We start from the raw sequence: 24,567 nt of genomic DNA, 5'->3' as shown, positions 1-24,567 counted from the left end.
ATCAATTGAATAATGTCTATTTTTCATCTCGCGATGAAATCTATGCAGTCGCTCGATCTTCTAGAAACTGCCGCTAAATCTCCCTGTAAGCACATACTCCCATTTTAAACAATAAAAAACAAACAAAGAAATAACAACAAAAAATTTCACCTGTAACAATAAAAATTCTGTTCCAATTTTTTGATACAATCATGCTTCTAGTCTTAAACAACAATACTAACAAATAACATTAAAACAAAACAAGAAAACAAACAAACAAACATGGAAAAAGAACGAACTCCAAAAATCTGCGGAACCGCCAAACAAACTAAGTCAAAGATGGTATACTTTTTCCTATCTATGACACCTTTTTTTAAACTGGTAAAGTCAATGCAATTGATATTAGATTTCTGTAAGTCCAAGATTTGAAGAAAAAACACGTTAGAAAAATTTTGTTCTTTTGGGTTGTAGTTATGGAAAGAAAGCAGTGGTGTAGTGGGATGTGCAGACTGCTCAGTGGGGCTGCTAAATACACGCGAGTTTGCTATAATCGGTGAGTTACGTTCAAAGAAGGCGGCCAATTTGGCTATTGCACAGGGTGGTGGAAACCTACGCTCCGCCATTAAAAGAAAGGACTAAGTGAAGTGTTTAGTACAGTCAGAGGAAGTGAGGCTTACCAAGGCGATCCAGTAGAAATGATAGAACAAACAAATATTCAGTACATCAGTAGTCTAATGGCCGTGGTCAGCTTCCAAATCAGTTGAGTAGTTAATAATAGATCGTCCGGGTTTTTTAAATGTCAAAAACAGCCACATTACAGAAAAACAGCGCGATGAAGGACGTATTAGAGTTGAACATAGATTTTTGCAAAGAGGTTTGTAAGGATACGATTGATAGTTCTTTTTGATAAACTCAGACGTTTATAGAAAATATATATTATTCTGAACTGAACCATATCTATTGCGAAGCACGGTAGCATGGACTAATTGAAACTTGACGGGACTGAATATAACTAAGAACAACTAAAACTTTTAAGTTTCTAATTTTTCTTTCTTCGGATTAATTAAAACTAATTTTCCAATACTTTGCAATGCTATAAGGCGAAACCTATTTCGTGAAAACTGAAAATGGACATAATGTAATAATAAGTCAAGAATACGTGCTGAGTTTGGTACGTTTGTTTACTGAAATCGTTCAGTAGAATCTTCTTGGTTCAAGAAAATGCTACGGAAGCAAAATAATCAGAAGGTGCTTAGTAGAACTGTTTCTTTGAAAGAATAAGTACACCTGTCACTTGCAAACAGATATGACTTGGTCGGCTGTATTATGTTTTAATTAGTTGTTTTATGTGTTTATATAGTTGCGAACAGACATAGGCACCCAGTCGGCCCTTCCACTGGAGAAAGTGGAAGCTACATCAGCACTCGAAGGTACTAATTGCAGCTGAATAGAATGAAGTAACGTGAAATGATGTACCTCGCTCAAAGACACAACGCACCACCCCCGTCAAAGAGTTTTTAAATGCAGTATTACTTCTAGACATCAATATCTTCGCACCATTCTACTATGTTAAGAAAGAATTCCAACTAAAATTGAGAAATTATATATATTTCTCTAATTTCTTTTATTCGGGAATTCTATTTGTTACACGCCAGTGCCAAGCCTCAGATTGAGTAAACAGCTGCTGAGATTTGGGTATCTATAAGTTTACTTGACAGCGAGCAAGTATTGTGTAAAACGAGTGACTGTTGTTAATCATGCAGACCTATGCGCTCCTGCTGCGACCATCTCTTGTTTATGTAGGAGTACGTTGTAAAACGTGTCCTTCCTGATTTTTAAGATGGCAGGGTGTGATTTGATGTAATTTGACTGCTATTTCTAGCAACTTGAGCGATCGTACGGAGGATCCTTTGTTAGCTATTGCTTATAGACATCGAAGAGCTCTCGATTTCCCCGCAAACGGAATAAGTGTTAATAACAGATTCGGAAGTTCCATCGTTTATGCAGAATCGGAACAACCTGCTTTCCAACAGATACTGTTCAGAGAAGAATGGGTAAACTGGCTTGCTCATGATAAACTACATGAACACAAAACCTACAATGATATCTTCTGCATAGAATTGTTGGCGTCACTTCTATTTTCTTCAAATTCGCTGGGAACAGTGTGACAGCTACATGCACCACAGGATAATTATGTACCTCAAATAACACTAGCACACTCGACATATCGGTATTTTTTGTTGTACACTATATTCATTTCAAATTCAGTAAAAAAAAAATCCTTCACTTTTCAGTCATGACTATATTCCCAACCTCACAAAGAAGCAAAATTAAACTTGTCTACAAAAGACAGAATAAAGCGATAAAACCTATTGGAGATGCCATTAAAGGAAAATGCAATGTCACTCGGTAGTGAACTGCGAATAATCAAAGGACATTTGCACGTACACTGTAAGCAGTTGCAATGCAAAAAAGATTGAAATAAACTTGAAGCACAAACAACCGGTGTGGCTTTCAGCCAAGAAGTATATCTAACGCTGCAATGTAAACCTTACTCGAATGCCAATCTTTTCGAAATCTTAACATAAATTGTATCGCAATGTGGCCAAGTGACCCTCAAAGCATCGCAAATTAAAAGAAAGACTAAGCGTAGAGGCATGGTCTAGTGATTAGGGTGTTGCACTCACGATTGCGAGCTCGTGGTTTCAATTCTTAGACCGGGTGGTGCGTTGTGTTCTTGAGCGAAACACTTCATGTCACGTTGCTCTGTGATCACTTCGACACATATGTATGTCATTATTCAGTTTATTTCAAAATTTCTTGCCAATAGAGAAAGGACCGATTTCTAACTTTGGCTCCTTCATTGGAATTTCAACATCCAACAACAGGATATGCATGTATGTATGTATGTATGTATGTATGTATGTATGTATGTATGTATGTATGCATGGGCAGATTTGTATCATGCATATAGTTGAATATCTAGACATGCTCCTGATATCCTGTTGCTTATTTTGATTATATATATATATATATATATATATATATATATATTGCAGTTATACTGCTGACCATTTCCCCCTGCAGTTATACTGTTGACCATTTCCCCCTGAATTTCACGCACATATGTTGCGTAGCCAGTGTACAAGACATTTGCTTGAGACAAACGCTTGGACTGATAGTATTCAATGGCCAAATCCAGCGATACGTAAGTTATGTAAATTACGATTCTATCAGATATCTAAAATTCCAAATCATCTAAGCATTTTTAAGTTTACGTGCACTAATAGTTTAGTGCAAACTTGTATTTTGAAACTATTTGGGAAATATTTACTCAACATTTTGCACACGAAGACCGTATTATGTACTGATATAGCAACCCCTAATATGATATATAACCTGTTTTTATGATTTACATTGGAAGAATGTAAGCATCAATGAATGTTCTAAAAGTAACTTCTTCGTGCTGACTACAATTATGGGAATCCAAGAACACTTTATGAAAGTTTACAAACAGGGCGGTCATATAACACTAAAAATACAAGAAAGTTCTCACACTTGTGTGAAGTAATTTTTGAAGATCACTGAATATCAAATTTGTCTTTATATGTATGAATGAATGTATGTATGTATGTATGTATGTATGTATGTATGTATGTATGTATGTATGTATGTGCATACATACATACATACATAGATACATACATACATACATACATACATACATACATACATACATACATACTTACATGCATACATACATATGTCTGAAGGTCACTTTGTATGTGTCTGAATACATGTATGTTAGCACACATGTCTTCTTGTTCATATATATGTTTAAAATACGTGTTCCCAGAAAAAGAATATATCGGATACGTACACACAAACGTACGAAAAACAGAAGAGATTATATAACCAAACAGTAACTAATCTCATTCTTCATTGTGTTTTGGGCTCAGTCTTGGCGTTGACATATTTTAAAGCATGAGAAAAAAGATCATCTATGTAGTAAACAAAAGATTCAGCTTAATTCATCCACTAGGGTCACGAATAAACAAAGAAGAAAGCTTTATTCCCAATTAAATTACACTACCTAATCTTTTAATAATACAGAGGTGAAGGATGAAAAATGAAATCTTATCAACCACCATAAAATACAGTCCACAGCATGACTTATCAATCTCCTAACATCAGATCATAATTACATTATTTTACATTCACGTTCTATATCAATTTAAACTGATATTTCTATTTTATTTTGGGTTCTTCCAAAGTTGCTGTTTTTGTTGTTACGATTTAACTCCAGGTCAACCCTGTTAAGGCAGAGCTATAATCAAATACACCCCAGATATCATCATCACATCACGTAGGACTACATTAATGTGTTTTTAATTAGTTAAGTCAGATTTAAGGCAGAGAGCTGGCAGAATCGTTAGCACGCCGAGCAAAATGCTTAGCGGCATTTCGTCGGTCTTTACGCCCTGAATTCAAATTCCACCGAGGTCAACTTTACCTTTCATACTTTCGGGGTCGATAAAATAAATACCGGTTGAGCACTAGGGTTGATGTAATCGACTTATTTCTTCCCCACGAACTTGCTGGCCTTGTGCCAAAATTTGAAACCGTTCTTAAGTCAGATTTAAGGCGGCGAACTTGCAGAATCATTAGCATGCGGGACAAAACAGCGGCATTTCTTTCGGTTTTACATTTGAGTTCAAATTCCACCGAGATCGACTTTACCTTTTGGAGTCGATAAAATATGTACCACTCGAGCAGTGGGGTAATGTAATTAAATAGCACCTCCTACTCAAATTTCAGCCTTGAGCCAATAGTAGAAAAGATTATTTAAAGTAAATTTGGCTGTTGTTTTCTAATAGCTTGAACAAGGGCCGTATGTTAGGCACTATGCAAACTCAGTGATCACCTAGGGCATTAAAATCTTGTGGGTGGGGACTGTACCCATTCTGAACAACTTAAAAGGTTCTTAAGAAGGTTAAGAGAAGAAGTTGTTTTATATGACACATTCTACCAGTGTCCCAAGTTTGAAAGTGTTTCGTTAAGAAAACAAGTGTTGCCCGTCAAACCAAAAAGATCCACTTAAAATTTCTTAAACCAACTAAAAACTAAATCTCAGTAAAAAAAGAGAGTTGGAGAAGTTACCCTGGAACAGAGGAGGATGGAGGACAGTGTTGGGGTGGAGTGAGAGAGAACTGAGAGAATTGTTTAGCCTTATCACGTGTCAAATAAGTTGGTGCGAAACATTTAAAATTTTACCGGATTTAGATTTAATTAGTGACCAAACTATAGATTTCTTGTGCATAAATTAATTTTAATTTTTCTACTGCATTGTTTAGCTGTTGTAAAGAAAATTTCTGAAAAAAAGAAAAAAAGCTGTTGAAGAAGGTGCACAATGTGGGGCTAAATGAAGAGGGCACTTTTGTAGGACTGTATGAAAGGCAGAATAGAGCGTACGTTGTATGACTGGGAGAAGGGAGCGCATGTTGTATGGCTAGTAGTAGAGGGTGGACAATGTATGGCTGGTAAAAGAAGGCACACATAGTAGAGCTGGAAGCAGTAGTACGTTGTACAACTGGGAGAAGGAGACGCCGCACATTATAGGGTTCATTCTGCAAAGTAAAGTTAAACAATAACAACAAAGATGTATAATACTCGTTCTCTTTGGAATAAATGGCATTTAAAGAATGAAACAAAAAGGAATATCAGCATAGTATGTCTACTGTTTGTTTTTACTTAGGGGATACAGATGCCACATGTAAAAGATGAGAATAACAGAAATAAATGGAACTGAACTTGAAAATAGTAGGGAATCGTTTGATAAAAGTAGATGTGCAAGGCTCTAGAGAATTCCTGTGATAGTGAGGTTTAAAATCTATATTTCAAGACATAAATATTTTATTCTTTCGGTCATTGACCTTCCATAGGTACCTTTTTCAAAGTTGTTCTTTACTCGATTATATCGACTCCAATATTTTATCTGGTATTATTTGTTGGAATTATTTCGTATTATGTACATACATATTTAACTAGTGAATATGAATAACAGACTCACTAATTACAATGAAAATTAAAATTACTCAAATGGGCGGCGGTGGTGATTATGTAATATCAAAGAAACACCAATGCTGACTATCGCCCATTACACCCAATAAATATTACTACTGTCTGTCGCGAGGTGTGTTTCTTCTCTGGTAGCTGTCTTGGGTTGCTGGCTGCGTATAGATGCTGAACAACAATCACAAACAATTAAACAGAAACTTTATTAATTGCACATAGTATTTTCCGTGTTGGCTTTTGAACACTAGCGTAGCTAGAGTGTATGTCACCCGGAGTGGCCCTTCCATTTGCCGCCTCCGGACCCCACAAAAACACATTGCCTACAGCAGTCCCAAAAGTGCCGCCCGGGGTGGACCGCCCCTACCGCCTCCCACTAGCTACGCTAGTACATTTGAATGAAGAATACAAACAATTTATATACACTGGGTGAGACAAACCCTTTGGTCTATGAAAAAATAGTTGGTACGTATAGCTCTGTAACTACGCTGTCACGACTGGAGAAATATCACGCTGATGACAAATCTTTTCCTTCTCTCTGCTCGGTTGGAGAACAGAAAGACGAGTATAGAGTTGTTAAAACAACTGTTTGACATGCTGTGTCTGCAAACGGCTGGAGAAAGTTATTACCATTGCTAACACTACCACTCTACCTTCACCAATAACAGCAAATATACCAATACCATAATTACCACCACCACCACTACTATCATCCACTAACATCATCACCATCAATATTACAATCTCACCATGACCATTATCTACACCAGTATCACCATTACCACCACCATCACCACCACTAACTCCGCCACCCCACAAACTCCAAATGCTTAGTTTTCTTTATTAGCGTGCGTGTTAAACTTAAAAGAAATATTTCTTCCCAACGGATTAAACCTGTTTACTCTTGTTGTGTGGTAATCTGGAAAGTATAAGAAAACAGCGTATGTAAAGTCTAACAGTAAGATCACAAACAACTAGTGTCTGCGTGACATTTACACTACCTGAGGTGAAATATAATCTAAAGAAAACAAGTAAAAGGAAATATGTTAGACAGAAAACTCAAAAGAGCTTAGAAACTGATGTGAACGACCAGGAAAATATTAAATAAACGAAGTGAGGTAGATTAAATTTATTTCAAGAAAAACATAGAGGTAGATTAAATTTATTTCAAGAAAATATAAATTTAGGCGCTTTTGCAAGAGCAAAGAGAGCGAGAATAAATGTTGGCACTATGGTAGAATAGTGGTTTTTGATATTGGCACAAAGCCATAAAGTTATAGTGAAAAGGATATAGTCGATTGAATTGCACTCAGTGCATGTCTGATACGAATTTAGCAAGCTCTGATGGTGTTCTGTGACATAACAGTATGTAGCATTTGCACAAAGTTACAAATTTAAGAATGGGCACGTTTGATTCAGTCGGCTCCATTGATTGATTAGTAATCAGTTCATTGACCACCACCCTGGATGAAAAGTAGGTTTAAGAGTTTGTGAGGGTCACTAAGCTGTAGGTATTGTTAAACCCTTGTTATACAGTGCAGTTTCTTTTTGTTATAGTGCATAACAGAGTAATATACTGTATGCATGTATGTATGTCTGTCATTACTCAGTTTTATTTCAAGATTTCTTACCAATAGAGAAAGAGCCGGTTTCTAACCTAGATCCAAGGCTCCTTCATTAGAATTTCAACAGCAGCAAGGTATTTTTGTATGTATGTATGTATGTATGTATGTATGTATGTATGTATATGTGCAGATTTGTATGTTTTGTTTTATGTATGTCTTCTCATGCATATACTTGCATATCTAGACATGTTCATATATAATACAATTGATGCTCTCCGACGTCTAACTCCGTTACAAATGGTAACCGCTAACTCTAACATATACGCATTACAAATGGTGACCCCCACCGACTCTAACATTTATCGTTATAAATGGTCGCCCTGACTTAAAAAGAATTCACTGACCCGACTAAAAGGGATTACTACCTTCTGATGCTACATTAGTCGCTACATTTTGCTGACTCCGGCGCTAAAAAGAATTACTGCCTTTCTGGTATTACATGTTCCATTACATCATCACATACATTTGGTAACCCGAGCTGAAGAAATACAGCCTTCTTTTCAATAACTTTTGCTTCGCTTCAACGGTCGTCATACCAGAGGAAAAGAATGCACCCTTATCAACTTGATGTCCAGTCTCAAACTAACTACGTGCTGTCCACTGACAATCAGATTCTGCAGTTAAATTCTACCTGGCTACTACTCAAGTGCCACAAATGTACTTCACTTTCATCAAATCACAACTCTCGTTCGACTTGTTGCAGAACGCGCGACAGAAAGCACTATACTGCGATGCATCTCACTACAATGCAACCCTGCCGATATACCAAGAATTCGCTGACCATGGAAGTCCATAAACGCAGCATTTCGACAGAAACTAACTGGATGAATATATGGAAGCCCGCACATGCAACCTTTTCGGCACATACACTTTTCGTCTCGTCCCGACGTACAGACATTGCATTATCCACGAATTTTTGTGCTTATATAAGATTCTCATATAAACTCTCAACAACTCCTTTTTCTTTGCATGTACATTTTTTTCCTCACTTTTCAGCAGTAGACTTTTAAGAAATGATACTATTTCCAGCTAAGTTTGCCATTCTTGTTTACTCATTTTATGCTGTTTGCTCCTTTTCCTGCACCACACAACGTTCATATATATATAATGATAATAATATTAGGGATAAAAATCCAAATTTACAGGTAAAAATTCTGTTAAATTCAATTTATCAAAAATTAAAATTAAATTAAGTTTCACAGTATAAATATATAAATATATAATTTAGAGAAAAGAACCAAAGTTCATGAACTCATCCATGAAAATCTACAGTCACATATAGAAAAAATTAATAAGTAAATACACAATAAATAAGTATAATAAAATACAAAGTAAAAATCATAAAATAATAATAATAAAACGACTACACGTGTTTCATAACCAAGTTTTCAAATAGAAAATAAAATATAATCAAATAGATTAAATCTATCGAAAAGCAATTCTATTCAAAAATATAGCTAATCTTCAGGTCAAAATACAACAACAATAATAATAAAATGAATGTATATATCAACCACAATAAATAACAAATGAATGTATATAAAAATACTTATTATATCAAGATAGAAAAATGTTAAACAATATTATTATAAAGAAATGTAATACTAATCTTATCGAAAATTATAAACGTGACATTATTAACTTTATGTTTATTAGAATATAAACTAACAGAAATATTAAATGCAAATCTTATCTTAACGAATCTTTCGTTTAAAATACAATTTAAACGAAGTTTTAAAATTATAAACGTAATATAAATAACTTTGATTTTAATATAAATTATAATATTGTTTAACATTTTTCTATCTTGATATAATAAGTATTTTTATATACATTCATTTGTTATTTATTGTTCATTTGTTATTCATTTGTTATTTATTGTCACCCATTATCTTGAAATTTCAGAAGTCTCTAACTGTAGGTTTATCCTCCATGTCAACTGCTTTCATAAGCTGCTTGAAAGTTCTCAGATAACAAACATTGAGGTTAGCTATCGCTCCTCAATCCATTAGCTGGAGTAAAGGTGTTATTCTTGGCGATAGATTATGCTCTCACATTATCAGAAAGATTAATTAAATTGATGAGTTACCATTGTTGACCCTCTGTACCTTTTCATTAAGAGACGGCGTTTCGTTCAGCCAACTCGGTTCTCAGTAACTAATTTCTTTATTTGCCAATACATGGCTAACACAGAGGGGACAGCACAAGGACAAAACAAAAACATTTAGGGATTGGGGTTATATATTAGTTAGTCGGTGGTAAAAATCGAGTATAATGAAATCGAAAGGATGATCAAAGAATTTTAAATGAATTAAAAATTAAATGATAATATATAGTTTTCCCGGGTTTGTGTTCAACCCGCCGGTTTTTTTCCCTTTTTTCCACTTTATGAATAATTTTTTTTTTTGTTTTTCTTCCTTTTCCCTTTTTTTTCTGTTCAGACCGGCTACACTAGTGCGGCTTCATTCACTCTCAACGACATTTGTCCATCTTTTCTCAAACGTTCTTTGAGGCAGGTACCTCTTTTCTAGATTGATCTTCCTGGACAGGTGGTAGTTAGAAAAAACTAACCAACCCGTGTCCGGAGATGAAGTTGCCTGTCTCAATTCCTCTTCCACGCATCACCAATACTGTCTCTTTCAATACGGCTACTACACAGAAAAAATGACGCCTCCTTTTCCTTGTTAAAGGAGAGAGGTGGCACAATCTTGATGATAGACTCAGTCGATAACCGTACTCTTTCTGTTTCCGACACCAGTTGTTTGACATAGGTTATCAATCACCCCCTCCAGTTCCTCACATTGTACGAAGGCGTGCGTAACAGTTTCACTGACACGCCTTCACCTCGGGCATGTGGGTGCAGTACCAGCACCATGCCTTGACAACCTCTCTCGAACTGGCAAGGCTGATTAGTAGCACAACCAGGCCCGAATGTTCGGGCCGAGGTTGACAAGCTGTTCCCCATCGAAGCTCAGTCTCCCTCAGGACGTCGTCGGACATGTGCTCTACAACCCGCTATAAAAATCCACAGTGGTAGCCCCGCTGCTGGTATTGCTCGCTCAGGAGAACAGAGCGAGTGCATGTCTGCACTCCCTCTACCATTCACTCATTTTCGGTCTCCGCATGATGCATGTGCCTACGTCCCGCAGGGACGTCAATTGTGGCAGGAAGAACTTGACATGCGGTGACCACACCCATAGCGTCCTCCTAGACCAAGTCTGGGTTATGGCCGTCACCTTGCTTGTGACCTCGCTCCAGTTTTTCTCCATTTGGAGGTCCGGTCCAAACCAGACCCCGAGCAGTTTAACCGGGCCCTCCGTCCAACGTCCCACGACGCTGTTGAGGGGCATCGACTTGCCCCTCCAGGTACCGAGTTGCAAGCCAACTGATTTTTCCTGGTTAACTTTTGCTCCTGCCACCGTTTCGTATCTTTCCATGTCGTCTTCTACACGCGGTAGCTGCCCTTCATCAGACACGATGATGGTGACATCATCCGCATATGCCGGTCGCTCCTCTACCATAACATAGTTCACGCGGGTCTCCTTCCGTGGTCTCCAACCTCCGCAGCAGTGGTTCAAGAGCCAATACATACAGAAGCGGGGACAGGGGGCAGCCCTGGCGAACTGAACGCTCGATCGCGAACTTCTTCGAGAGGAAACCGTTCACCCGGACGACTGAGTCGATGTCGCTATACATAGCATTGATCCATCCACAGAAAGTCGGGCCCAGTCCAACCTCCCGGAGGACCACCGCCTTGGCTTACGGAGTTCTTGTATTTATAACTATACAAAACTAGCTAGAAAAATAGGTATATTGTAAAGGACAATAGATATTCTTTGGGGGTCGACTGTTATCTCAATTCAACTCTCCACCGCATACAAGAGGTTAGAAGAGTCAAGTGTCAAAGACATAAATCGGCTTAGCGAGGCCATGTGTTCATTGTAACTAATGTCAACCATTGTTTTTCTGTGAGAAAAATGCTATTGCCATGTTAAGGGAAATTGGAAGATTCAAATTCGAATCTACTCTATGCCTAAATGAAGTCACTACGTGCTCTAGTGTGTAGCTTTTTCTAGCTACAATTATTTTCTCTCTGTGAAATTTAGAAATAAATCATTTCTAATTTTTTTCAGCTTTTCGGGATAATTAGTAGCAACCTCTGTATTAGTACTGGCAGCTTTATCAATCAATTTTGTATTTTGAAAATTCAAGTGCTTGTTAAACCTTTCAAACCAGCCTTTACTACTATCAGCTGCATTTCTTCTGAAAATCGCCATGCAAACTTTTTATTTTTGTTTTTAAATTACTATCATGCTTATCGACACAATGTGTCGAGTCTGATCCTCGATCTATACGCTCAAAAACCATCCCATTTTTAAACATCACATTAGATCTATGACAAAATAAGTTCCGAGCAGTTAACGGAGTAGCTCCTTGAGCCCTTGATTTAATTTTCTCTGTATTGTTAGGAATTATTCTCACTGGACACTTCAAGTTTAAATGTTTTGGCAATGTGGCTGACTTTTTACTCTCGCATGAAGTCGTTTTAAAGCATCAAGTTCGATATCTTATGTATGACTTTTACGGTTACTTTTCGCACGACTATTCCACTTGATAGCTTCTTACAGACATCTTGAATTGTAGGTAAATCCACCAGTAGCGGCAATCAACAATTAACCACAATAGTTATGTAGTAAAAAACCTGTTTTGTGAGAGCAAAATTTTTTGTCTTATTCTTATAAATGTAAGAATGAAATGAGAAAATGAAAAGGTGAGGAGCGTGATAGTTGGAAGTTCTGTATGATTACAGTCAATTGAAGGATTTTCCGGTTCATAGACATTTCACACTTCTGAATTGCGTCATAAAAACTTTACAATCTAGTCACCCCCGTTATGCTGACATACAACGTATGTAGCTACAGACATTGCTATAACGCTGATACTATTATTTCTGTTATTATTGTTCAAAGTTTGGTGGGTTGGTAGTGGCGGTACCGATGATTGTATTGGTTTTCGTTTGGTGATAGTAGGGTATGTTGGCGGTGGCAGTGGTCATATTGTTCTTGTTAATTGCATTGTTATTGTTTAGGATACTTATTGTAAACTAAGAAAATATACAGAAACATTTGCACCCTAACCCCCCACACAAATATGCATATATGTATATATTTTTATTTATGTATGTATCTTGATTATAGTTTTGTGTGTGTATCTTGATTATATTTTTAACTAAGTTGCTTTTTGACTAAGAAGAAAGTATAGATTTTAATTTTTTTAAATCTATCTGAATTTCAGTAAGAGCAAAATTACAGGCTGCATCCCGCAATGCGAAGGATTCCCTATTCTCTCTCTACATACACACGCATATTTCAGTCAGTTGTCTTACGAATAATTTGAATAATGTGAATGTGTTCATAATAAACTTATATCTTCAATTTCCTTCCATAGTGTGTCAGTGAATTGTCTTAACGTGTAAATTGTGTGTTAATATGAAATTAATAGCTCTGATTTCGTTCCATAGTTAAATATTACATACGTAAAAAGTAGTAGCGCAATATTAAAAATTAGATAGTTTAAATTATTAAAAATTCGTGACATCAGAAAAAGAACAATTTAGAAGATGGATTTTTGAAAGTTGCTTGTAAATTTGAGAGAAAAAACAGCAAACTGAAAGGGGGAGAGTTTACGAAAAATATAAACACAATTGTGTGATAGACTACCACTGCAATAGTAGAAAACCCTTTAACCAAATAACCTCGATTAAGGTGCAAAGTGGACAAAATTCCATTGGTTAAAGCCTTTTCTGACAACAGATTTTTCAATGTATTTTTTATTAAAGATTTTTTTGAACAGAGTCGATTCTAACAGACACAAAGCTAGAAATTTGGTGAAGGGAACTAGTCGATAAATCGATTCAAGTACTTGGTTAGAGTCCGGTAAGATGAAAGGCAAAGTTGACCTCGGTGGGAATTGAACCGAGAAAGTAAGAATCCAGTAGGAATAGCTCATGCATTTTGTCCGATGCGCTAACGATTTGGTAAATGAAAGCAATATTTATCTATTAACGAAAGCATTAGTTACTTTTATTTTCTATAATGAAGACGATTACTGAAAGTTCGTAGTATTGCACTCTTCCACTTTCTCAGAATCTTTTCAGGATCTTGTCTGACAAGAACCTGTTTTCATTCCAAACTACTAAAATTAAACAATAAATGAAATGTTTAGTTTTTTTAAAAATGATTTTCGTTTAGAAAATGTTTATACTAATTTTCGTGTAATTGCATGGGTACTTGACATTGTGGTGTATGCGTGCGAGTAGAAGTACTTGGCTTACCTCATTTTCCTTCCCTTGCACGAGTCTGTCCTGTGGTCGCACGAGTCTGTCCTGTGGTCGCACGAGTCTGTCCTGTGGTCGCACGAGTCTGTCCTGTGGTCGCACGAGTCTGTCCTGCGGTATCCGATCCTCGCGACTGGCCCGACCCGAAGAACGCTAGAAATAGCAGCTGCTTCTCCCAACACCTAGACGATCGCTTGGCACGTCTTTTCGTCACAACAACCCCACTCGAAAAAGGGCACGAAATCCCAATCGAGGTTCCCTTTGCCCCTCTTCCTCTTCCGGTCAGCTCCCCGTTCCGGTCAGTTCACGGTTCCGTTCAGTTCACGGTTCCGGTCAGCGGTCAGCTCCCCAGTTGCTGACGTCATCCCACACGCCACCCTGATCTTAAAGATCACGTCCGCCCCTACTCCATTTCGAAGTCCGCCATCCAACCGAGCGGGCGCCTTACGCGTCGAGATCTTCTCAAGCTAGGTGCCTCGTTTCCCTCTCGCGCTCTTCATCCGAAGAAGTGGCTATCCTACGCAGGTCCAGCACGTGACGCGGCATTCCATCCACGGATACATTGTTTCTGGAATTGACCGCCGTCACCGTTCCCCTGCCCCATTGCGACGTGCAGCGTGCCTTCAGTGGCTTAACCCAAACTTCCTCCCCTACTTTCACGCCGGCGGGTTCCTTCTCTTCCTCGCAGTACTCCGGCGTCTTACTGGGATTCCTCCATTCATACTTGAACACTGCTCTGTGCGGCACAGATTCTTCCGCTTGTTCGGATCGGGGAGACATGTTATACTAGAAAACCGCTTCCAGAGGCGAAATGTGTCCCCTTTCAGCCATGGCTTTAATCGTCCGATGGTGCCTCTCTACGATTCCGTTGCCGCTCGGCCTATACGCCGCTCTGAACAATCGTCGTACCTTCCACCGGTCGAGCATCTCCCCCAATGCTTCCGAACGAAACGCCGCCCCGTTGTCCATCAGCAGTTCTTCTACGAGACCCCTCTCCAAGAATATCCCGTTCAAAATCCGGGCAATCTCATCAGCAATGCCTGTCCTCAACTCACTCCAAATGGCTTGCCGGCCCGGCCCGCTGTCGACCATGGTGAGATACATTCCCTGACGGTAGTGCGTCACATCCACAGCTAGTCTCCTCCAGTTGCACTCTACTGAGGTTCCCTTGCTCATGCTCACCCGGGGCGGGGTCAATGGACTGGCATCTGTCACAGTTACCGACCACTTTCTTGACGCTTCTCCTAGTGACGTCAGCATCAATCATCTTCGCTAGATACAGGGTCCTATCCACCCCAAGTAATGCATAGCATGTAGCTTCTTCAGTTTGGAGTCACCCAGCCGATACACTGCCGCTATCCCTTTCCTTGCTTCCTCCGGTTCCTCCAGCTACGCCCTTTTCACCCTGGTCAGTGCGTCCGCCCTGTTTCTCTCCGAAGGCACGAAAACCACGTTCAGCTTCAGTCCGAACTCGGCGATCAGCTCTCCTAGAACTCCTAGGCGGCGTTTCACCAACATCTCCGGGGCACCTTTCGTTTGGACTCTCTTCTCACTGGTAATCACTGTTCCTACCCAGCCGACCATGGTGGCCGAATCCGTCTGGATCTCGATCGAGCGTAGTCCCCATCTCAGGGCCAAGTTCACCCCTTTCAGCATTGCGTCTAGTTCGGCGACATTCATGTGGTTGAAGTCGTCCGCTTTCCGTAGCCAGGCCGCATCCTCCACTTCAGCACCTTCAATCTCCAACACAACCCCTATTGCTATACTGCTAGCATCACACCAAACCGTCCCGCATTCTGTATTGGGCACATACCAGTTTCCCCTAACCGGGTCTTCCGCTCTCGTCCTCTCTAGGATTTCCCGCATCATCGCCACCGTCGCCTCTCCCACCTTGTCACCCCAACTCTCCCCCTCTGCTCGTCTCTTGGTGTAACTGCACGCTGTGCGCAGCCATCCAGCGATTGGGTAGTGTCCAACCAACTTCCCACAAACTGAGAACAACTCTCTCCTGCTGACGCTGGAACTCAGCTCTGGGATCTCGTTTCCTCTCCGGAACACCAGCTCACCCAATCTGTCTCTTCGTAGTTTCAGCCCCAGCGCAGCTCCCCCCACCATCAACTCTGGCGGCTTCGCAATCAGCCCGAACCTCTTCAGGTGTCTCACTACCTCGGTGGCTGGCACTACAGTCTCGTCAACCAAAATGTCGTCAATGTAGGAACTGGTGGTCTTCCTTATCTTCTCCTCTTTCCCTAGGATGGACTTGAGCACCATTGCCATGATTTTCGGAGTGGAATTCAGCCCGAAACCCAGCCTGGTTAAACAGTACGTCCGGCCCTTGTACCGCACCAGCTGATATTGCCACAGCTTGTTACTGACACGGAGCTGCAAATATGCCGACTTCAAGTCGACGATCGTAGCTGCCTTGGTCGACTGTCTCCACACACGTAACGTCTCACTGCAAACGTCCGTTGCCTTGCCTCCCGTGTGGCACGATATATGTTCGTTCAGCTCCCTAAAGTCCAGCACCGGTCTGACTTTCCCCTTCGTCAGCTGCACCACTGCCATCATAGGTAGCACTCCGCTCACCACCTCCTCTTTCCACGGGACAAGGACTCCTTCCTCGATCCATCTCTCTACCTCTTCGTCGAACTCGACCCCGGCGTGACCTCTCAGGGTATGCTGGTAGCAGCTCACCCTGTTCTTTAGTATTGGGGGATCGTCTTTCCATCGCCACTCTATCGTCCACCTCCGACCATCGAACGCCGCCTGAAAATCTTTGTCCTCGATGGTGTAAGCGGCGCTGTCCCTGACGGGGCTCTGCTCTCCCCAGCGGTCCCGACTCACGGCGCATGATGCCCCCACACTTCCGAACGTGACCTCATCTCCTGCAATCCTGACACCACCAAGACGGTTGATGGCGTCCATCCCCAACACGAGATCAACCCCGTCTATCACATATTCGATCGTGATCACCCGTAGCCTTAGCGCCGCGCCTCTCAATGCTATCTCCACACTGCAGCTGCCCTTGCAACGGATCTCTCTGCCGACGACCGCCCGGACGTTACTCGCCCCATCCCATTTCTTCGCTACCCTTGGTGTCACGAGGGTAGTCATGCAATCCGTGTCCATGAGGGTCTTGAACTCCTTCTCCTCGGCCTCCTAGAAATAGCAGCTTCTTCTCCCAACACCTAGACGATCGCTTGGCACGTCCTCTCGTCACAACAATCCCACTCAAAAAAGGGCACGAAATCCTAATCGAGGCTCCCTTTGCCCCTCTTCCTCTTCCGGTCAGCTCCCCGTTCCGGTTAGTTCACGGTTCCGGTCAGCGGTCAGCTCCCCAGTTGCTGATGTCATACCACAGACATTTCAAATGTGTTTTTTTTTCCTTCCTGGCCGAACAGAATTTAACTGGCAGAGTGTTGTCCTAAGAGGTGGGTTGTCCTCGGGGACATTCATCAGTGGAGGTTTTGTCTGATGCGAGGTGTCCTAAGAATGTACCCTACACTCATAGTTTGCTTAAACCCAAGTCAACTCTGGCCAGATAGAGGCATTCAGGTAATTACCACCCTGTATTTTTTCGGGGATAGTGTATCTAAGGCTACATTATTAAATATGCCTCTCTTGTTTTTAAAGACAATAAGGATATATGTAATTTGAGGAAGATTTGTCAGTTATTTCTGGCATGTCGAACGATTACGTAGACATCGCGTCATAGTTGTTCTCTCATTGAATCCAGTATGTATGTTGTTAGTATAAGTCGGTTCATAACCAATAAGCTTGTTTGTTTGTTGAAAGGAATTTCGAAATTAGTGAGACTTGCTTTGATGATCATACATCTGTTATTGTTTTTATAAGATTACTGTGCTGTCAGTGAGGACTTTCCTGTCTAATTTTGTGCTATTTGTAGTAATGGAGTTGTATATAAACCACCTCACACTTAGAATGAATAGAGAGCATCTGTTGTACCATATTCAGATTTCAGCTACTTTACGAATCACATTTAATTTTGTAGCATTTTATTTGTATTATTGTTACAGCATATAAAAATTTAACTATTTCAACAGAATATGATATAAATTTGGCTAACTTGCATTGCTGCATAGATGTTTTGCTTTTTTTTTTTATATATTTGTTATTTAGTTCAACGGATTTAGATGAAACAGATCTTGATCAAAAGTATTCCCACTTACATCATCATCATCATCATCATCGTTTAACGTCCGCTTTCCATGCTAGCATGGGTTGGACGATTTGACTGAGGACTGGTGAAACCGGATGGCAACACCAGGCTCCAGTCTGATTTGGCAGAGTTTCTACAGCTGGATGCCCTTCCTAACGCCAACCACTCAGAGAGTGTAGTGGGTGCTTTTACGTGTCACCCGCACGAAAACGGCCACGCTCGAAATGGTGTCTTTTATGTGCCACCCGCACAAGCCAGTCCAGGGGCACTGGCAACGATCTCGCTCGAAAATCCTACAGGAGCCAGTCAGGCGGTACTGGCAACGGCCACGCTCAAAATGGTGCATCTCATGTGCCAACCGCACAAGAACCAGTCCAGGGGCACTGGCAACGATCTTACTTGGCTTGCCGGGTCTTCTCACGCACAGCCCATTTCCAAAGGTCTCGGTCCGTAGTCATCGCCTCGGTGGTTTCTTTTTTTTAAAGATAATAAGGAGTTAATTGAGAGAATCCGACTGATATTTCTACCAGGAGTAACTTGTGTAGAGGCTCCCTTTTTGCATCGTCTCTCATTTGTCCATTTTTATTGCAGCATTATGTTTATCAATATGGCGTACCCAAAGAAGTGTGTCCTAACCCCGATTTTGTTTCCTTATAATTTTCAGAAAAATATATGTTTTTGAATAAAATTTTCCATAAATACCTTTCAGGTGGTGTAGATTACGATTATATCAGAATATGTTGTGAAAATATTATTGGGGCAGGGAGAAGTATATCGAATAATTCATACAAGTTGACTTTGTTTCTTCATTACTTTCAGAAAAAAGTATGTATTTTGTAATGAAATTTTACAAATACCTTTCAAATGGTGTAGATTACGATTATATCGTAATTCTGTATGAAAAAAAAAATGTTGGCAGGCACATATTGGCATATATATATGGAAAGACTTCCGCCCCCCCCCCTCATTTTCTCCCAAATTTGTTTATTTAAATTTTTTTTTTTTGCCAAAAACCACCGTTTTCGGATACGGATGTTTGTCATTTTTTTTCAACCAATTATCACAAAAATTATCAATTATACGATTTCCATTAAACTTCCTTATTCGAGCCCCCGAGTAATTTCCATGCCGCCTGCAGGAAATCCTGCATCGACAGGTCGGGGCCCGGAATGAGAAAAACAAATTTGTCCTTTCCAAAGGTCACCATGACCTCGAAAAGTTCTTTTTGCGTTAATGCCTCCGCAGCCACCTGCGGAGGTCAAGCTGGACAGTCCATGCAGACCGGGTCGTAATGTTCTCGGTCGAGAAGTCTGTCCAAGAAACTCTCAACAGGCCCTCCCTGTGATAGAAAACGATGGGTTCCACCTCTTCCTCACGGGGAGGGGCCTCAACCTGCTCTGTCAGTGGCACAATTTCCACTGACAGAGCCTCTTGCGCTGGTGGCACACATCCCACCGGCAGAACGTCAGGATCTATCGGCTGCACAGCAACCTCCGCCGGCCGTCTCCCATTTTTTCTTCTTTTTGTCTTATTTGGGGTTGCGGGAGTCAGGGCCTCTATCAACTTAACCTTGAGGTCCTCCTCCTCTCCCACAACCTGTATGTCTTTTGGTGAGCAACCATTGTTGCTCACCTTTCTTTTTCTTTTAGAGGAGGCAACCGCCTCCACGACTAACTCCGTCTCCCCCTCCAATGGGGAGGGCGGGGGCGGAGGGCACTTTTCTTTTTTCTTCTGCTCCAGGGCCTTACCTCAGCCCTGGGGGGGGGGCAGTTCTTTTTCATATGGCCTGGTTCCAGGCACAGGTGACACTTGGGAGGGCGACCCTCAAGAATCACCAGATACCTGGCCCCGGCCATTGCCAGAAAATCCGGGAATACTAGGTGTCCGACCGACTGGGTCCAAAGGGTCAGAACTGCTTTTGACCCAGCCCAATCGGTCGTGTCCTCCACCCTGATGCTAAGGAGCTTGGTTCCGCTACCGCCCAGACCTCTACGAATGGTCTGTTCAATCTATTCAGACCGAACTCTGGGCAGCAGCCTACATACCCAAGCCCTCGTTATTTTCTTCTCACAATATGTGGGAAGGAACAAAATCTTTTCCCCTTCTAGGGGCTGGCTTGCCACAGTGCAAGCTTCCTCAGGGGAGTCAAACAGCAACCACACCGTTGCAAATTTGACTCCCCTGGACACAAAATAATTTTTTGCTGATAAACAATTTGCCAGCTCTTTGTCAATAATGTTCCTGTCGAAGAGGGCGATGGCGTCGTGTGACCTAGAATAACGTCGTGTGACAACCCTCCTCTCCAGGTCTTCCAGCCACTTTTTGAGTGGGACAATTTCCCACTCCACAGCAGTGGTCTTATTTTTCTTTATATTCTCTGCCATGAGAAAAATGTTCACATAAGAATAAACACAACGAAAAAATTTAAAAACAGGCAAAAAGAGAAAACAGTTAAAAAAAGCGGAATAAATAGAATTAATAGTTTGTACTAAAAAAAAGTCCATAAAAGAAAGAGAGAGGAAAGACAACAGTTCAGAAAGAATAGATAAAAATATGCAGTTCCAGGCAGAATAAAATTTTTCAGACCACAACGGTACTCTGGCCCGATTTGATCCCAGCTCTGCTGCAGTCATCACTTTGATGGTAAAATCCAATCCTTTGCACAGTTCCACGTGGTGAAATTCAAAGCAAGAGGAAAACTTTTCTTCAAATTAGTAGTTTTCAAAACTTGGTTTGAAAACAATAAATTTTTCTAAACAAAGTTCACAATTTTTATTAGTAGTTTTCAAAACTTGGTTTGAAAACAACAGATTTTTTCCAAACAAAGTTCACAGTTTTTGGAGGAGGGATACCCCCAAAACACACTTCTCACCGCTAAGTGAGACTTTAAGCACAACTACAGGCAGACAAATGCGTGGAACTCAATGGAGATTTATTGTTCGACAAAAATAAATAAACACGAGCAACAAACCCCCACTAAATCCAAAAAAAACAAAAAAACACAAACGTCTTACCTGTAGTTGTGCGGCAACAATTCACGACGCTGGCATACAGTGACGTGACAGCAGCAGCGTAAAAAAAACACGTCCACACGGTAGTGAGTAAGCAAGCTACTTACCACACAGCCACTTCTGTGTCTCTCAACAAAAAATAGTTTCAACATGACATTCCTCAGCAAAAGATAGATTGTTGTATAAAACCCCTTTCCGCAGTTATACGTAATGAAATTTTGGGTGAATATATCTCATTTCCTATGCGAGTATACTCATGTTGTCAAAAATTACAACAGTTTTATTAATGATAGAAATTGGCCCATCCATATGATAAATTTCTCACCGTATTTTTTATTTGACAGAAAAATATTGTAATGATTCATGAATGTGATAGTGCTTTTTTTTTTTTTTTACATCTATGAAACTCTTTGTAACAAATCATTTAATACAAACGTGTATGTGTGTGTGTGAAATATTTAAAAAAAAATTATCCACTATTTTCTCTCATCTACACTTAACATCTCCAACTACCGCTCCATCCCCTTTCCATTTGTCATTTCAGTCCTCCTCTGCTTCCATGACAGCGCGTTCGCGTACGTGCGTGCGCGCGCGTTTAAGAATTAACTACTTCAGTATGTAAAAGAATATTTAATGTATATAGTATACTTATATGCTTGCTGGTTTTATTACCCCACAATAATTTTAGCAATATAAGTGACAAATTTATTTCCCTGACTGATTTCAAGAGCTTCTCGGTTTCCGCATCAGATGGAAATGTACTTTACCATGACATACTGAAAATAGCATAGAGTTACTAATAACTAAATCATATTCTAAAGACAGTCGTAGATATGACAAATTTTAACAAAATAAAGTTGTGGACTGTCATGCATTGTTGCTACCAAAGAGTTTATCGTATGACAGCAGATTTAAGTTTCATAACAATGTTAATGTGTTATAAACATTAAATTAAATTGCCATTTCTACTAATTGGTATTAATATTATTGAACATAAACATAAAGAATAAATTCAACTTTACGATGAAAGTAAACAAAGTTTGTTTTTAGAAGCGTTGAGATGTATTGTAAGATACAGAAATAAATTTATTTCTCAAACACGTGATAATGCTATAAATAGCGTGATCAGGATAAATTATCCATATTTTGCAGAAAAATACGTTACCGGCCAGCCATGAATGAGACTCGAACTCACATCTCTGTGATTACGCGTCAAGTGTTTTACCATTAAACTAAACTGCCCAGCAACGAATTCTTCTGTAATTATTTATAGAGGTAGATAAATTGGAAGGAGTGGAGTTCATGCATTTTCCTTGGAATATTAGTGATATATTATTCTTTTACTTGTTTCAGTCATTTGATTGCGGCCATGCTGGAGCACTGCCTTTAGTCGAACAAATCGATCCCAGGTCTTATTCTTTGTAAGCCTAGTACTTTATTGGTCCCTTTTGCCGAACAGCGGAAAGACTTCCTCCCCCCACCATTTTCTTGCAATTTTTTTTTTTTCCCAAAAACCCGTTTATGGATACGGAAATTCCAGAAAGTTGCCAAAAATCGGCATTTTGAAATTTCGTCCCCTTCCCCCAATTTCTTCATTTTTCACTTTTTCCACTAACCCTAACCATAACCCTAACCCTAAAACCCTAACCCTAACCCTAAAACCGTAACCCTAACCCTAACTACAAAAATTTTTGAAAAATTTTTCAGAATCATAATCTCCATATTTTTCCACATAATTTGAAAAAAAAAAAAATTCTGAAAAAGTTAAAATGGTAGGAATTAGGTGTGTGTGTATGTGTGGGGGTGGGGGTGGGGGAAGAGAAGAAGGAGGGTAATTTCAAAATGCTGATTTTTGCTAATTTTTTTGCAGATTCGTATTCTGTATAGCCTAAAGCAGGGGTTTGTGTAGAAAAAAAAAATGAAAAAAGGGGTGTTTTTGTGGGGATACAAAAGGAAGTTTTGCCCGAACTACTAAGTTATGGGGATGTAAACACACCAACATCGGTTGTCAAGTGATGGTGGGGGGACAAACACAGATACACACACAAATACACACACACATACATACACACACAACACACACACACACATACGCACGATGGGCTTCTTTCAGTCTCCGTCTACCAAATCCACTCACAAAGCTTTGGTCGGCCTGAGGCTTATAGCAGAAGACACTTGCCCAAGGTGCCATGCAGTGGGACTGAACCCAAAACCATGTGGTTGGGAAGCAAGCTTCTTACCACACAGCCATGCTGGACCTAGACACAATTCCAAATGTTTACAGACAATGGCAACTACTATTGGAGAGATAGTTTCAAGAAATTAAGATTTTTGTTTGTAGGCAAGAGACAACTATGTACATGTTTCCTTCTATTAGACCTCATCATCAGAATACAGTCTTTGTCTCTTGCCTGCAAATAAAGCTCAAACTTTTCTTTCCTTAATTATGTAAAACTGTGTTGCACCATAGGCAAGTGTCTTCTACAGCTCTGGGTTCACTGATGCCTTGAGTGTGAATTTGGTAGATGGAAACTTGTGGAAGACCATTGTTTGTATGTATATATATATATGTGTGTGTTTGTGTGTATAGATATAAGCACAATATATATATATATATATATAAGAGAATTTACAAAAAAAACAACAGACGAAGACAGGTGGTGTAAACAACAAATGGATGTATTAGTATAACGTTCGGGAATAGAGAAAGTCTTTAACGTTTCGAGCCTACGCTCTTCAACAGAAAGGAACACAGAAAGAAACAAGGAGAGAAAAAATATATAAATGTAGTGGTCAGCGATCTATCATGGCGAATGCCGGACAGAAGGATCTATGTATATATATATATAATGTTGTGTGTATCTTAGTATGTGTGCTTGTCCTCTCACACTACTAGACAACCAATGTTGGTTTGTTTGTGTCCTCTATGCAAATCACTAACAAATGCTGCTAGGTTTTTGTTTTCTTTTTACAACTAAGAAAAAAAATATCTATTAATTAAGAATATTTTTCACCTAGCATTCAGCACATCATTCTTTAACTTAACAATATATGCAGTTAATAAAAAGGGAAAATTTAATACTACCAAAATTTAATACTTTATATTAACATTATATGTCTTGTTAATTTTTCATATTCTCGTTTTTTAGGGGCACAGTTGGGTGCTGATGTCCTTTATCAAAAGCTAAAACATATGAATTACATCCCAGATTTGATAACAAAACAAAATGGTGTTGAAATGACCATAACCAAGTGAGTATATTCAGCAAATTTACTGGTTATTAATTGGTTATTTTTTTAATTCTATATTCATTGCCTTCATTAACTGTCACTGTTTAACTGTATTATTTACATCACTTAAAA

At 39.7% G+C, this 24,567-nt stretch overlaps 1 protein-coding gene and 1 pseudogene across 2 annotated transcripts in view; one reads left to right on the top strand and one right to left on the bottom strand.

Annotated features, from left to right (window-relative positions):
* Positions 1 to 24,567, top strand: part of LOC106878585 (bactericidal permeability-increasing protein) — a 64,841-nt gene that overhangs the window by 9,624 nt on the left and 30,650 nt on the right. Inside the window, exons 1-2 of one of the 2 annotated variants that reach the window (XM_014927845.3) lie at positions 17,432 to 17,568; positions 24,354 to 24,456. In XM_014927845.3, the coding sequence (XP_014783331.1) occupies positions 24,398 to 24,456 (59 nt within the window). In that variant the 5' untranslated portion in view covers positions 17,432 to 17,568; positions 24,354 to 24,397. Of the gene's footprint in view, positions 1 to 17,431; positions 17,569 to 24,353; positions 24,457 to 24,567 lie in introns of those variants that run through there. The other variant, XM_014927838.3, reaches the window with a different exon arrangement.
* LOC149136015 (uncharacterized) lies at positions 14,414 to 15,314 on the bottom strand (annotated as a pseudogene).

This window comes from Octopus bimaculoides, chromosome 4 (genome assembly GCF_046866305.1).
Source record: "Octopus bimaculoides isolate indiv1 chromosome 4, ASM4686630v1, whole genome shotgun sequence".
NCBI classification, from domain to species: Eukaryota; Metazoa; Mollusca; class Cephalopoda; order Octopoda; family Octopodidae; genus Octopus; species Octopus bimaculoides.
The sequence above is the reverse complement of the archived record's forward strand: the minus strand, read 5'-3'. Positions and strand labels throughout refer to the sequence as shown.